Consider the following 16260-nt stretch of genomic DNA (forward strand, 5'->3'; position numbering starts at 1 on the left):
CCATGATCTTGCAGCCTTTTGGACAAGTGGGAAAAGAGTATTGTGCTCTGAGAGAAATTCCTTCAAATCTTAACCTCATGACAGCAAATTGCTAACTGAACACATTTTATCCACAAGTTTTGAATCTACCAGCATTAGCAAGAAAAATATACCTTTTCCTCCAATATGCGGTAAACTAGATTAAGAAAGAAAAATCTCATACAAAATTACTAAATAAGGCTGCTGGAACCTCTTCATGGGGAAGCCATAAATGTTCCATTCCAAATATATAATGTTTGAATGCTACATAAGTTTACTTAGCTGGAGTACTCAATGGACCAAACGTATTAAAACAGCCTACATAGAATGACCTTGGCAACAGCATGTTGCAGAATGACCATGAACTTAAATTAGATTTAATTCGACAGATATTGAACAAGTACCAACATTCAGGGCTAAATTGAAGCCCTAATTGGAAAAATGTGACAGACTTGACAAAGGATGATGATAATAAAATCCAATTATTTACAATCAACATCAAACCAGAAATAGAGAGAAGTTCGAGCATAAATGACCCGAACTCGCTGCAGTGCTAGGTCTCCACTGGTCAAAACAGCCTTCGCGCCTCCTTCAATCCGAGTGTGAGAAACAGAAACGCAATCACTACGATGGCTCTTCAAATTGGAAGGGAATACCTCACTACCAGCTGTACTCACAATAGGGCATGATAGATAGTCCAATGGGTTTGATTCACACTGAAGTATGCATTCATCTATAATTAGCCTTCCGCTCCTATGAAGCAAGCAGCATCCTAGTTCCGCCTTTACTGTTAAGTTTGTCAGCTTGCAGGTGGAAAGAAACTCCAATGCACTGCTCCACAAAAATGAACAGCGCATACCAACCATTGTTTCTTTTGATAAAAAAAAAAAAAAAGAAGGTAGTGGTGATCTACTGGGGGCCACCTCCAACTGTTGGATACCAATATTCTTTCGTAGCAGCTTGACATGCAATCTATTCTTTTGGTTTTATCATAAATCTCGATAAAAGAGTATCAAGCCAATTATAGGCATATCCCTATTCATAAAATATGGTTTTGCAGGTAAACATACCATCAAGAGCATCAACCAAGTAAAAAAGATTAGTGACAGAATGATCTTAGACTCATTCCACCTTAAGAGCATTTTCATTAAAAAAAATAAAGAAAAGAAAACAAAGAATCTTTATGAGCAGAGGGATCATCTGACCATGTTCGAATTTAGTAAAATAAACAAGGTGTCTCATGTGCAAAAAAAGCACTGTATGTGCACTACTTACGAACATCTATGGTCATTTAATCATGTGGCTGCTGAAATCCAACAATATGGAGGTGGCTCCTCACAGCATTTCTAGAGAGAAACATAAAGAAACCTCTGAAATAATCACCATAAAAAGTATGAGGCAAAACATAATAGAAATTTTGCAAACCTGTCTGAACCTCGCAAACAGAGGAGAGTTGTCTCATCAGGAAGCTCACCTCCACCAATCTGAGCAAAGTAAGTTGAGATAGAAGTGGGGGAAAAAAAGGAAACTTTTGCTACAATAATCTATAAAAGTTTAATCTTCTTTCTCCATACATGGCCTTGATCTCCTTACCAGGACACAATTACATAGTGCCAAGATGAGAACAGACAGGGACCTTTAAGAGAATCATGTTCTACAGCTCATTAGGAATAGCTCAAAAAATTTTGGGCAAATGAAGCTTAATGGAGTCTGGATATGGGTAGTAATAGGCTGAAAGCCATCCATGTTGGGACATCTACAGTAGAACTACACACCAAAAGTCTCCTAATGGCAAATAGTGAGAAGAGGTTATAATTCGGTGCAAATCAGGGATTAAAAGAGGGTAGGTAACAGTGGGTTGAAGGTTTGCACAAGAATTAAATAAGCTGCCATTAATAAAATGTAATTCTACTTCATCTCAGGCAAAATGACCAAAATTTAATTACAGGGTTCTAGGCCTATATATTACCATCTCAATATCTTTTGATAGCAACATATGTCTATATTGAGTTCGACCCTTCGGGTGTTCATATATGTTATAACAAAATATTTGGCATATAACTTGTCTTTAAGTATATAAAAAATAACACCTATAGCCTTTTACGAAATAATATCATATGAATCGAATAATTTGAAAAGGATACCAACAAAAAGTAATAACTACAGAGGGACTAACACGAAAACAAGATAATGAAATTAACATATCTCATTTCTCAAATACAATGGTAATGCATTCAAAAATATAAGTGACACCACATATTAGGATAGCATTCAAAGACAAAGCTTATGGAAGTTCCCTCCAAAGGTAGATCATATACTGGCTGGCCATATTAAGACAACTATTCTCATAAATTCATATTTCAAATTTCAAAGGGTAAATATATAGTGAGCAAATAACTCATTCACAAACAACATTCCCAAAACCCTAAGGACATACCAGGCATAGTGGTTTTCTAATCTGAATATTAGAGGCAAGATGACTGCCGCCAGCTGCAATTAAAATAGTGTCGCCAGGTCTAAAAGGAAAAAATTAATGATTTGATTTCAGTAATCCACCCATATGATCCCAGAACCACAAACAACAAAATGTAGTTCTACATACCTGGCTGCAGATACAGCTTCTTCAATGTTAGGGAAAACACCAGGTTCGGAGAAATCCTTCAAAGATCTGTCAACTCGCAGCCACAATTGAGGGTGACATGCCAAATAATGCCATCTGTGGCAAACGAGGGCGGTGTTATACCGATCTGCAACTCAATAGTAATATGTGAAAGAGATCATACATTATAATGTGATAAAAGCATCAGGAACAAACATGCCTACTAAAAGCTTTTACATTACTACAACATGACACTTCCAAACACCAATTTGGAAACTGATTAGCCCTAAAAACGCGAATACAAAGAAAAAGATACAACATGACTGCAATTACAAAGCAATTTACTTGAATGCTTTCTGTTCTCACAATTTACCTCATTAGACTTAAGTCCTCATGTGAAACCTCTAAATATCACACCATTAGCACCAGAGAACCAAAGATACGAGCACACCCACCAATTGGCTTGCATTGAATGAAAAAAAGTCTTGCAAAGGCAACATGTAAAAGCCCCATCAAAGCCATAATCTTTCTGTCCTACCCAGGTAAATTATTTTTTGAATCCACTTTTATAAGCAGTCAAAGCCCTAAACATAAGGGGAAACGTGTATGAAATGCAGCAAGATGGAAAAAGAGCACATATATGTTACTCCATGCAGTGCACGAGAACTAGCTAAGTTCAATTTTACAATGGCATTGGTAAGTCAAATATACTGAGTGGTTCATCACAGAATTGTACATAAACACAAATACTGCACAAAATGCACTGATTTCATGGAAAGGGGATGAAAATTTCGGATTCCAAATTGTTGGTTTTGTGAATATTTACATCATTCTGAATCTGACTGTCCAAACTTCAGGCATTTGGGATTTAAAAAAAAAAAAAACAAAAATTGTAACCTAAATCTTAAAGGACAAACAAATTTAAATTGTTGTGCCGAAGTAATCCGGCCAATAAAGACATCAATTCGCAAACCCCAATTCATATTCCTCAAAGAAATAACAACAAGAACTATCTCAATTAAGTAAATCATGGATACTTCTTACTCCAACAAAAGAATCACACAAACATCAGCAAAGCCAATTGCCCAATAATTAAACCTAAAGTAACTAGAATTAACATTCAGTCCACCTCCTATAAAGCTAAAAATAACAATTTTTTTGATAAGCAGCAAAAAATAACAAATGAGTGGGAAAAAAAAAATTCGTTAACACCCAAATGGCAAGGAAAACATTAAAAATAAATACAACAAAGCCAATCGCCCAATAATCATACCTAAAATAACTACAATTGACCTTAAGCCCACCTCCTATAAAACCAATACCAATAAATTTAATGAAAAATAACAAATTTCTAAATACCCAGATGAAAAAAATACATAACTGAAACGAAATGAAAAATCTTAGCTGCAAAAGAACCAAACTTTACACAGATCCAAGAAATGAACAATATTCATAAAGAAATGGGTTTTCTTTAAAAAAAAAAAAACCAACCTGGAATGGGAGATAAGAAGCTGAATATATGCATGAGGCAACCATCATCAAGACTATTAATAGGAGCAAAAGAAGAAGAAGAAGAAGAAGAAGAAATCCTTTCATTTTTGTTGCTTCTTTTCATCTTTCTTGACTTTCTCCCCTCTTGCTCCTCCACCTCCATAGCCGCTTTGGATGGTAAAGACAATTTGTTTCCTGGGATTTTTTTCTTATTAAAGAAAGAAATGGCAGAAGAGAAGAAAAAGAAAGAGATTGTCTTCTTTCTTAAGATATTGACAGCTTGACGATGCAATGTTAACGAACAAAAATCCGACACGACAAGATAACTAAGTCGGCCCAAGACCGAAACTTGGACAAAGATTTCATGGTCTTGAGCCCAACTCTAATAGCAATTCCTAGGGAGTGTCCGTTCATCCACGTGTCCATAACAAAAGAGCCACAGTACTCTGAAGAGATACGGACTTTATCACCCAAAACAATCTCGACCGTCCAAATGCATCTATGTCTCACCCAAATCAACGCTCTAAATTCTTTCTGCAATAATGAAAGCTACGTTCTTTTAAAGCCTCAGGCCTCCATCGCCATTTCCCACTACCCCACTCTGCAGCAACCAAAAAGACGCAAACATGGCAACCAATTTCGCCAACAGCGGCGAGGTTTCCGGTCACGTCTGTAACGACGGCGGAGCTGAGGGCGCTCAGCCGTTCATCAAAAGCATGGTGGACCAAGGCAGTGTGGAGAGCCATAGGTTTTACTTGGCACGCAAGACTGTTTGGGAAATGCTCAAAGACCGAGGCTATAATGTGGCTGACTCGGAGTTAACTCGATCAATCACTGAGTTCCGTTCAGTTTTTGGAGACCAACCTGACCTTGAACGTCTCCGTATATCTGTTTCCCTGCGTTCCAACCCTTCCAAAAAGGTAAGCTTTTTGTGACCTTTCTTATAAAGTGTTTGTTTCATGGGAAAATGCTGGAGTTTTTGGTCATAGTGTTTTCTTTTTTCTTTTCAAAGTGACGGAAAATGTGATTGAAACGAAATACTTCTTCTTGTTTCTTTTTTTCTTTTTTAAGAAAAAAAGGCTTTTTTTCTTTTTTAAGAAAAAAAGGCTTTTTTTCTTCATATATACATATAAATAAGAGTTTGTTTGTATGTATATATATGTTTTTATGCATGTACATATGCATGTTTACATATTTATATGTATGCATATATGTTGGTAGGTATGTGCATGTATACCTGTACGTATGTATGTGTGTGTACATGTATATGCATATGTATATGGCTGTTGACTAACTTTAGGATATGCATGTATGAATGTAAATATGCATTTATGCATATTTATGGATGATATATGTATGTATGTATGTGTAGGTGTATGTGTATGTATGTTTGCATGTATATGTATATATGTGTCATGGTGATGGCTGTTGTAGTGTTGTTTCAGTTTCTTAGCAATGAATTGTTTGGATGGTGAGAAAATGGAGGAAATTAAAGCAGGGAGAAAGGTTCTCTTTTGCTTTTTTATTTTTGGTAATGAAAGCTTTATTGATGTACTATACTGACATATTCATACCTAAACACATATAAACAAGATCCTTCTTTATTGATATAAATTGCTTGAAATAGAAGTTTTGTCTTTTCTAGCACCCTTTTGTTTTTCTTTTACCCTTTTTTGGTAGCCTGTTAAGAGTACAGAAGAAAAGTATTTGCCTTTTAGTTTGCTTTTGGTATGTCAGTTCTTAAATTGTAACTGTTTGTAAATTTTTTTATTATATTATATTTTATTTACCTGTGTTGAATTCAAAATCAAGTGAGCTTGGAATGTATTTCTACTGCATTGGTGAGTATATATACATGGCAGAAAATATAAGCATTAATAAGCAAATATAGTGTACTTTCCTTGATGTTTTTCACTTTACAAAGGAAAAAATGGAAATCTTAGCCAAAAGAGAAAGGTAACATCTGCTGAACTTTTTTTTTATTTTTTATTTTAATCCTCTGGTTGGTTATCTATTTGTTTTAGGACTGCAAGGCCATGCCAATGTTCTTCTTATAACAGGAGAGGAAAAATTTTGAAAAATGTTTATGTGAATGCTATTCTCTAATTCGTTTGGTTTCTGAAAATTGAAAAACTCAACTGAAACAAGTTTTAACTACGTTAGGTTGAGCAACACTGTTGTGTGGCTTTATTATTCCATATTTGAAATTGTCAAGCAGCTTTAGATGGTGAAGGAGTTCCTTTCATGCTCAGTTTTGGTCTATTCATGTCTTTATTTGGCCTGAGTTGTTCTATTGTCAAATAGGTTATTAGTGCAGTACTGCAAATACATGTTTAATGGCTAACAATGAAACCCTTAATATTCATGAAGTTTTGGACAGCAGTTAGCCAATTTATAAGCCTACTTTAAAATTATCCGTCTATTGGATTGTGAAAACATATACAATTTCTTGGTGTAGTTGTACATTCTAGTTCTTATGTTTCTGCATCCTGTAAAGTACTCACTTTTTAGTCTAGTCAAGTGATTGCAAATGAACTAATTATTTTCTGACAATAGTTGGATCATTTGATTTATGCTTCACCTAGTGTGAAATGGAATCTTAGGATGGTTTTGATGAATGAGGCACATAAGTGAGCTTAGAGTGGCAAAACAGTTCTGAAGGCCAAAAGATCAAGTGGCCCCAATAAAGCCACATGGACTATAATTGTTGATATCTTCCCTTTTTCCTTCTCCCTTTTTTTTTGTTCTTTTCTCATTGTGGTGTTCTCCTGCATCAAGATTGCAAGTCTTGAAGTTTTATTTCCTAAAACCACTCCAAACTAGGATTTAGTAACAAATACATGGATCTGATTGCAAACATTCAGAGCTAAGGAAGAAATGCAGAAAGTGGTGTTATCGAAACAGGGAGAAATGACAAGCAGAGAAATGTGCTTAGTGGTCCCATTGAGGTAAGAAGAGGTGCTGCTTCAGAACCTGTGTTTATCAAGGATTCTGATTTTATAGTCATTCCAGAAGGAAGTAAATTGCTATGTTTAATGTCTATGTTTAAGAGAGAGCTTCTATTGCTTCATCTTAAATAGTTAAATATCTGGGTGTCTATATGGGTGTGCAGCATGTGTTCGCCCTTCATTCTTGTGCTAATTCTGAAGTATTTGTAGACAGCTTTCCTTCAATGCTGCCTAAACCTACCATATGGTATCTTATTTACGCTCCTCTTGCAGTTATGTAACATGATTTTTAAGTTGTTTGTAGATCCTGGTTGTCTTCATGGGAACAAATGATATCAGAAAAGCAACGGTTTGTGCTCTTAAAGGTCAGATTCTCAATGAAAGCTTAAATGGGCTGATACTGATCCTGCAGAGCAAAATGAACTCCTTTGCTCTAAAAGAACTGAAGAATTTTCCATTTAGAGTGGAGCTTTTCAAAGTAAGTGAAGTCGTATCTTTGCTATTCTTACCTTCAAGAGAAAATTAGTGCTACTATGGCAACCTCCCCGAAAAGTTGCCTTACCTGTCTTTTCTTAAACTAGCAGTTCATGCCTGCATTATAAATAGTGTGTTAATTGTCCTTCTGCCTGCTTATGGACACATTTGCATATAAGACGTGGAGAAGAATGAAAACAATGGACATGATGTAAAAGTTTAATCATTACCTATTTTTCATGGATTGTTAAAAGAAAGATGTGCATGAAAAATTTGTTATGCTTAATCATTACCTATTTTCCTGGTAGAGACATCAGACATGTAGATTTTGATGCTTAATATATACATACTTTTGCTAAGCATGCTGTGACCATTTGTTATGCTTACATGAAAAATTTGTTGAGTGCATTATGAAATTTCAAAAAAAAAACTACTACTAAGGTGAGTGCATGTATCTGCGTGACTTAACATTACATCACGATACCCTAGGGAAGAGTGGCATACCTGTAGGCTGTGGCTAAGCAATCTACTTTGGCTCTAAACTATTAGTTTGAAATAGGTCTTACATAAGCATTATTTTGCAAATTTTCATTAAGTATTTTGAACTCCTGTAAATATAGTAGTTTTTTTTTTTTTTTTTGCTAAGCAGTAAATATAGTAGTTAAACTCTGGTTATGCACCTATGCTTTGGTGGTCAAGGTTTTCTAGCAGTTAGATAGTTATTCATTGCTCTTATACTATATGGTAGCCAGATGTTATTATATGATCATATTCATATGTAAACTTCTCCAATTTACTTCTTGTTGTTATGCCGATATTACCATGTAAACTTGCATAGTTATTTAGCCATTGCACACTGCCTGTGTGAGTTTAAGATATAATCCCATTTTTTTTGGATTTTACTTTACAGAGAAATTACTGCAGCCCTAGTAATACTTTTTCCTCAAAAATCTTTCTGCTGGCCATTCTTTTCTTGCTATAGCAGGGTATGTCTAGGTTAACAATAACTTGTAAGTTTGTGCTTTTTAGGTTATGGTTGCATGCACAAAAATACAGAGATGAATGAATATGCTTGACATGGTATATTGTTTAATCATCACTATTTTTAAGTGGGCTGAGAGTGGGGTTAATTGATCACAATAGATTACAACAAAGCTAAATCAGCTTTTAGCAAGAACTGTTTTCCTATGGATGTGCAGGACATTCTCGATTAGGATAGTGAAATCACTAAGTTGCACAGATTTTAGATTAACTGCAGCACCTGAGTCAGTTCTGGAAATATTATCTAAATGTTTGACACTATTTATAAACCATGGTAATATCGGCTCAGACTGTTTGCCTGCAAGGCGGGGTATTTGTTTTTTTTTTTTTTTTTTTATATTTTATGTTCTTTTCGTTTTCACTTATGATTTGATTAGTGCAATCAATGCTGAGTTTGCATTTACTTGTTCTAGAACATGATGTCTTTTATTGGTGACCTTGCTTAAATGAAGTCATTTTAACTTTTAAATATCTTGATCCTATTGGTTGTTAGGAAATGTTGGAGAATTTTGTGACCCTTTGTGTATCATTGGAGAAAATTTTGTGAGATCGTGGATGTTTTAGCAAAGAGAATTTTTGTTTTGGCATGTCTAATCTAATTTCTCCATAACCCACACGTGGAATATGCCTATCTTTACCTTTCCTCTTGTGCATGCTATGGAGTGGGGGCAGAAACAGCTGTACCAAGTCAAATGTGGCAGCATTACCTCGAAGTCTTAGATCATAATGGTGCATCGTATTTTCAGGATTAAGTTAATTAAGGCATGAATGATTCCTTTCATTTTAATGTTCTGTGGCTGATGCATTCTTTCATGCCTTCTTTCTATTGAATAAGAAAAGAGAAATTAAAAGGCACTTCTCTGCTTCCGGATAAAAGGGGTTTCCCACTCTAGGTTCCTGACGTTATGGCTTACTTTATCTTCAGATTGCTGACCTGTATGTTAATGTAACAAAGCACTTCTTGATGCCAAAGCATGAGGTGCTGACTGCTGAAGAAAAACAAAAGTTGTTGAAGAAGTACCAGTTGGAAGATAAGCAGGTAATCATTGTTAACTTCTTAGACTGCAGTTGAATAGATAGAGGAACATGTTTTCTTCTTGATGCTCTTACGGTGGAACATTGATCATCTTACTTGCAAGTCAACTAGGTCTTATAAAATGGTAGATGCAACGTTCTTTGTCTGATATCTTCATCTTTTCAGAAATGGCTAGTGATTTATCTTGAGCTATTAGGAATGGATGGATGTAAATTTCACACACTAATTTCGACTTAACTAGTACTTTGCCAGTTGCCATCCCTCGAGATGTTTTTTCAACCTTACTATTGCTGATACTACCTTCTTACACAACAAGTTATTGTTACTGGATAGATCAAACTATATGTTGTCTACTTAATTTCTTTTCTGTAATTCTTAAATTTTCAGCTGCCCCAGATGCTACAAACTGACCCAATTGCTCGATACTATGGACTGGAGAAAGGACAAGTGGTGAAGGTTACTTACAGTGAGGAATTTGTTCAATTCCATGAACAATACCGTTGTGTTGTTTGATGCTAATCTTTGTTGATTAACCCTTTTAAAGTGATACCATTATGGGAAACTCAGTCGCACTTTCTGTAAGTGGCTTAGCTGTAGTCTGTGTAAGTTGCAGAAGTTGACTATGACATCTATGTATGTATTTAATCTTTTGGCTTGTCTAGCTGACATTTTGTAACTTTGGTCCTGGCAGATTGGTCTTTGCCATTGTTATCGACCACTCCCTGTCAGTTTCATTTGTTGCATTACTGATTTTTTTTTTTCTGTAGCATTACATTCTTGAATGTTAAAGGTGATCATGATGCTAATCAATCATCTCCTACATCTAGACTTGTCAACTTTAACTATAAATCTTTCATTCATACTTGACATTCAATCTCTAAGATATCTAGGGGTCTCTTTATATAACTAGCTGCTAGTAGCCTTCTGCATGGCTCCATCAATTGAACTTCACATTTTCTTTTAGGTAACCCAACCAGTTGCTTTTCATTCTGATGTTTTTGGATCCTTTTTGCTGTTTCATCTATAGGGGTTGTTGGAAACTTTTTCTAGTAATAAACCTGTAATGTATGTGATAAACAGGTATCAAGATCGACCAAGGTTAGTGAGTTTATTTTACCTAGGCAAGTGGTCTGGGATATTGAAAAGGTAAGAGCTTGTTTTCCGCCTTATGAAAGCTCACTCAAAATGACATTGCCATTAAGTCTTAGGCATCCACGAGACAGGTTGGTTTGGCCAAATAGTAAGGATGGTGAGTATACGGTAAAGCTGGGATACATTATTAGATGATGGAGATTATTGTGCCAGTTCATCTATGTGTCCACTCAAAGATTGGAAGAAATTCTGGTGTCTTGACATCCCAAAAAAATCCAGCTTTTCGTATGGAGGGTATTACAAGGATGTCTTCCAACATGTACTGCTTTAATAAGACGAAATGTTGTGATTAATTCTTATTGTCCATTGTGTAATTCCACTTTGGAAACAGACCTCCATGTTCTATGTGATTGCCCTTTTGCGAAGGCAGTGTGGTTGGCTTTAAAATGGGGTTCCCCAGATAATGCTCACTTGTACTTTGTTGTGCAAATTGATACTGTCTCTGTTATATCCTTTTGATATGGAATGAAATTTTCTGTTTTTTTTTTTAAAAAAAAAACTTGCTATTCCATTTCAGACTTGTTTATTATGTTAATTAATCTTTGAGAAGTGATGGATAAACATCGAAACAGTTGAATTAATAGTAGCTAATATATGCACTTATCATTGAGTTAAATGCTTTGATGTAGATTTCATATAATTATAGGTTACCATATTTGTATAATTTAGTAAGTTGCAAGAACAAAATATTGCAAAATGTACTATTATACACAGGTACAAATGACTGCAACAATGAAAAAGGTGTCTATGAAACAAGGATCAAGAAATAAGTATAATCAGGAGATTATACCCTAATTTCTTCTTGGAACATATCTGTAGATTTCTTCTTCAGCTTTTTGGCCTTTTTGTATTGTTTACCAATCAACCAAAGTCCCAAGCCATTTTGGTTTACGAGTTACAATCACAAGATATCCAACAGCCACTCCAAATACAAATCCACATCCATACCCCAATAACACAACTTTCCAGCCAAACCCATATTCAGAATCTGAGTCATTAGATGGTGATTGTTGATTTTCATTTCCACTGCAAGCTTTGTTTAATGGAAATCCACATAAGTCCAAGTTCCCTTCAAACGAACCATTTTCAAATGTATTGAATTGGTTGCCTTGAGGTATGGGTCCGACGAGTTGATTGTAGGAAAGATTCAAGAAGGAAAGTGATGTCAAGTCTACCATTTGCATTGGAATCTTCCCAACCAGCTTATTCGAGGAGAGATCTAGCCACTCTAGAACAGTCAAGTTTCCTATTGATTGGGGTATATGACCATTGAGGCTGTTATGAGAAAGGTTAAGACCTCTAATGGAAATAAGTTTCCCAAAATCTGTTGAAATTTCTCCTTCAAACTTGTTATTGGACAGATCAATGCTTATGAATATTGCTGAGATTTTAACAAGTTCTCTATCAAATCCTTTAATTGCCACAACCACAGAATAGTCGTAGGTGTAACCATAGCTACCAATATCTCTCAAGTATTGCAAAGACCCATCATTTCTCCTCTGGTTTCTCATTGACTTCAGATTTGCAATGTACTCGCTTGGTAGAGGACCGGTGAAGTCATTGTTGGAAAGGTCTAGAATTTGCAACTTGGAGAAACAATGAGCTGATTTACAACCATGAATGAACCCATGCAATTGATTTGATCGTAAGACTAGAACTTGCAACTCCGGGAGAGTTTCCAACCATTGAGGAAATGTATCATTTATCTTATTGTTACCCAAATCTAGCACTTCCATGTATCTACAGCCAGCCATTGATGGTGGTAATCTTCCTTCCAATTGATTGCCATTGAAGTTGATATACTTCAACCCACAATCATTTGCAAATGAGAAGGGAATGATTCCATAAAACTTATTCATTTTCAGATTCAAAACAGAAAGATATGCACTGAAGTTTACGAGGCATTGTGGAATGGTTCCACCCAAGTTGTTACGAGACAGATCAAGAATGCTGAGGAAACTTACATTGCAAATTTGAGAAGAAATCCCTCCGCTCAAGCTATTGTTGGAGATTGAAAAGAAAGTTGTTGTGGGAGGAAGGAATGGAAGCTTTCCTTGAAGCAAGTTCGAATGGAGATCAAGAATTTGCATTTGATTCCATGGGATTTCCTCTAAATATGTCAAGAAATTGTTTGAAAGGTTTAGATAAGACAAGGAATTTTTCCCTACATTCCCTAACCATTTTGGAATCATGCCATGAATACCATTATTAGAAAGGTCTAATCTGTTCAAATTGGTCAAAGCTATTACAAATTTGGGGAAGTCTCTTAGTTTACAAGATGACAGAAACAACATAAAAAGATTAGGTAATGTATAATTGACATCGATGTTGGATTTCACTGATAGGTTGTTACTTGAAAGATCAAGTACTTGAAGGTTTTGGAGCTTTGAGAACATGTCTAACTCCACAATGCCACTCAAATTGTTGGATTCTAAACTGAGTTTAGTAAGATTCACAAGTTCGACTATCGAATTTGGGGTTGGACCTTGGAGTTTATTATTTCCTAAATATATGTACACCAATGATTTTTGTTGGAATTCTTTGATTTGACCAGTGAAATTATTACCTTGGAGATATAGGAATTCTAAAGCAGAATGGGAGTACAACCAAGTGGGCAAGGTTCCGTTGAGGAAGTTGTAAGCTAAGTCTAGAAAGGATATTTTATGAAACAAAGACACCTGATCAGGAATGAGACCAACTAGTTGATTGCTGCAAAGGCTAAGATGATCAAGTTGTGTAAGTTTTGCAAGTGAGAAGGATATGTGACCAGTAAAACCATTAGCACAAAGATCTAAGTAAATGAGTTGAGATAAGTTGCCCAATGATCTTGGTACAGATCCTGAAAAGGTAGAAGCAGCAAGATCCAAATATGTTAAGGACTCTAGATTGCCAATTGAATCAGGCAATTCTCCAGAGAAAGATGTAGACCAAAGACTCAAAGACACAAGGGGGCCACTCCAATTCGTCTTTGGAAGATAACCGGAAAGGTCCCGATTACCTGATAAACTAAGCATCCTAAGGTTGGGTAGGTGAAAAATGTTTTGTGGGAATCTTCCTCGCAAACCACAATTATTAAGGCTAAGAGATATCAAAGAGGAAGATAGGTTCATCAAGGAGCCAGGATCAACAGCTGAAATGTTTACTCCGTTGAGAACAAGTACTCTTACCTTTGTTAGGTTCTGAACAAGTCCTCTGAGAGTGTGTTCTTCAACTTGCAATAGTCCATAGTTACGTACAGTGAGGTCAATTGAAACCAACGTGGACAGTTGGCTAATGCTGGAATATGGGATTTTCCCCGAGAACCCTGAAGAGGAGAGGTTAAGATGGGTTAAACTTGCGAAACCACCAAATTCAGGTGAAATGTTAGAGCCTCTAAAATCATTATAAGCAAGGTTGAGCCGTTGTAGGTGCCGAAGGAGAAAGAGGCTGCTGTTTGAAGTGATGGCACCGTAAAGCCAGCTGCAACTTAGGTCGATGCCTATTACATGACCAGAGGCACTGTCACAGACAACTCCTTTCCATCGGCAACAATCTGTACCTTCCATCCAAGAGTTTGTCTTGGGGTAGGATTTCGTACCGACGAAATTGCAGAGATAGGCAGAAGCGTTGTTGATGGAAAATGTGCCTTTAAATTGCAACAACGCAGCACTCTCAAAATCAGAGCACTGTGGTGGTGTTGGTGAAGGAGATAAAGAGGATGAAAAGTTAGCTTGAAAATCCAGGGAAAATAAAAGGAGGCAGAGCAGTTGACATAGCCAAGGAAACCAACCCATCTTTCCTTTTTTGAAAATTAAACTGTTAAATAATGGAGTAATGAGATAGAAGGCATTGCATTGATGACTATTTATAGTTAAAAGTCAGGCCAAGGTCTTTCCAAATTAAGTAATACTAGTAGTTCCATTAGGTATACAATAAGAAAATTATTTGTACTATAGTTTACTCCCGTTTTTTATTTGTATTTGACTTTTACTTAATTTAAAAAAATAAAAGGAATATTATATATCAATAGTTTAGTATTCGGTCATGCTCTTCCCTTACAATATGACCAAAGTTACTAAATTTTGTGTTTTAACGTACGCCATTTGGAATCCTTTTGAATTTGAGTATATTGTTTAATTGTTATATTATTTACTTTTGACCTATTTGATTCAATCGTTTTATTGTTCAAATAAATCATGAAATGATGGTTGAAACTTTTTTGGGCCAATGATGAGAAAGTAACAATACCATACAGAAAATTTGCAGGCATATATTTGATTGATCGGCCGGCCACTATAACTCTATTTCTAGTCTCTGATTCTAGTAACAAATTTTATTATTATTATTATTATTTTTTACCTATAATGAGGGTTGATCTCTTCAGAGCTGGCTAGCCTTATGGACAAACAACATGACTATATACCTTACGAGTCCCTTTTTTTTTCTCAGCCAATCAAAAATTTTATTGATAGTGAAAATAATTAGAAAGATAACAACTGCTACTCAAAGAGAGCAGTGGCACCTTATGAGTCTATTGAATATTGCAAGACCTCTCTCCACCAATTTCTTTATTGAAAGTTGAACAAATTTTGAAAATTATTTTTTTTGAACATTTATATTCAAATTTCTAATACTAATTTTAAAATTAAGATATATTTATAGTACTATATATACTAATTAATTTATATGAAACGGAATTCCACATTATACTAATTATAAAATTTCACAACTTTTGTTGTTTATGACTGTGACAATGAAAATGGTGCCTATGAAAATAGTTTCTTCTTTGAACATATTTGCCAAATTTCATCGACCATTTTATACTTTTAACGAAAGTTGCATATAATTTTAGTTTATCAATTTAACTTAGTGACAGATTCAGAATTTTATATGAAAGGTAATTAAAAGATAATTATACAAAATCATGAATCTATGTATCTCAATTTTTTTTATTCAATCATTCTAAAATTTCCTTCATGCAGCTCTCAAATATTGGTGAGTTTAAGTTAAATGTAGATGGCCCAACAAGAGGTAAGCCAGGTTCTGTAGGTTGTGCAAGTGTTCGCCGCTATGCTGAGGGGTATGTGGCCGGTAACAACAAATTTATCATTGAATAAAGATCATGAAAAATGTTGAATAAAGATCATGGAATCTATGGCATGTATTTAATGACATAGACATACTTTGTGTTTTTTTTTTTTTAATTGAGGAAAGGGAAATTTAAATCTTAATTTTTAAATAGAGAGATTATACACCAATCAATAAGTCAAATGCTCAAGTACTAGACATGCTTTCTATTACTCTTGATGAAGTTGTGTCCCTACATACTCTACGGGATGGAAGTGCTTTTGCAAATATGCTAGCAAAGCATGGAGTTGACAGCCAGGCTATGCTTTTTTCTCTCAATTATTTTCGTTAAACTCTTGGCAAAGTTTAGCCTGAATTGGTAGATGTTTTTACCAGCTATCTCATTTTGATTTGTACTGTGACATAAATGTATGCTGGTAGAACTAGGTAGTCCC

At 35.3% G+C, this 16260-nt stretch overlaps 3 protein-coding genes across 4 annotated transcripts; 1 reads left to right on the forward strand and 2 right to left on the reverse strand.

Moving 5' to 3' along the window:
• Positions 1 to 232: 232 nt before the first annotated feature.
• SKIP5 (SKP1/ASK-interacting protein 5) lies at positions 233 to 4393 on the reverse strand. Of its 2 annotated transcripts, none has more exons than XM_088810671.1 (5): positions 4109 to 4393; positions 2621 to 2765; positions 2456 to 2534; positions 1435 to 1502; positions 233 to 885 (listed from the first exon to the last, which is right to left on the reverse strand). In XM_088810671.1, exons 1-5 carry the CDS (start codon positions 4269 to 4271, stop codon positions 501 to 503), a joined length of 840 nt encoding a protein of 279 aa, XP_088666797.1. In that variant the 5' UTR covers positions 4272 to 4393; the 3' UTR covers positions 233 to 500. The 2 variants fall into 2 exon arrangements, with proteins under 2 accessions (XP_088666797.1, XP_007011111.3); XM_007011049.3 differs by having other exon boundaries at positions 233 to 849; positions 1444 to 1502; positions 4109 to 4389.
• A 321-nt stretch (positions 4394 to 4714) lies between these two features.
• RPB5E (RNA polymerase II fifth largest subunit, E) lies at positions 4715 to 10335 on the forward strand. The gene is made up of 4 exons (XM_007011052.3): positions 4715 to 5028; positions 7361 to 7534; positions 9497 to 9610; positions 9995 to 10335. The coding sequence occupies exons 1-4, from the start codon at positions 4735 to 4737 to the stop codon at positions 10118 to 10120; spliced, it is 708 nt and encodes a 235-aa protein (XP_007011114.3). The 5' UTR covers positions 4715 to 4734; the 3' UTR covers positions 10121 to 10335.
• Positions 10336 to 11489: 1154 nt separating this feature from the next.
• On the reverse strand, positions 11490 to 14532 carry LOC18587327 (receptor-like protein 6). Its single transcript, XM_018128908.2, has one exon. It carries the CDS (start codon positions 14530 to 14532, stop codon positions 11614 to 11616), a length of 2919 nt encoding a protein of 972 aa, XP_017984397.2. The 3' UTR covers positions 11490 to 11613.
• Positions 14533 to 16260: the final 1728 nt, after the last annotated feature.

This window comes from Theobroma cacao, chromosome 10, assembly GCF_053813885.1.
Source record: "Theobroma cacao isolate CCN51 chromosome 10, ASM5381388v1, whole genome shotgun sequence".
Classification (NCBI taxonomy): domain Eukaryota; kingdom Viridiplantae; phylum Streptophyta; class Magnoliopsida; order Malvales; family Malvaceae; genus Theobroma; species Theobroma cacao.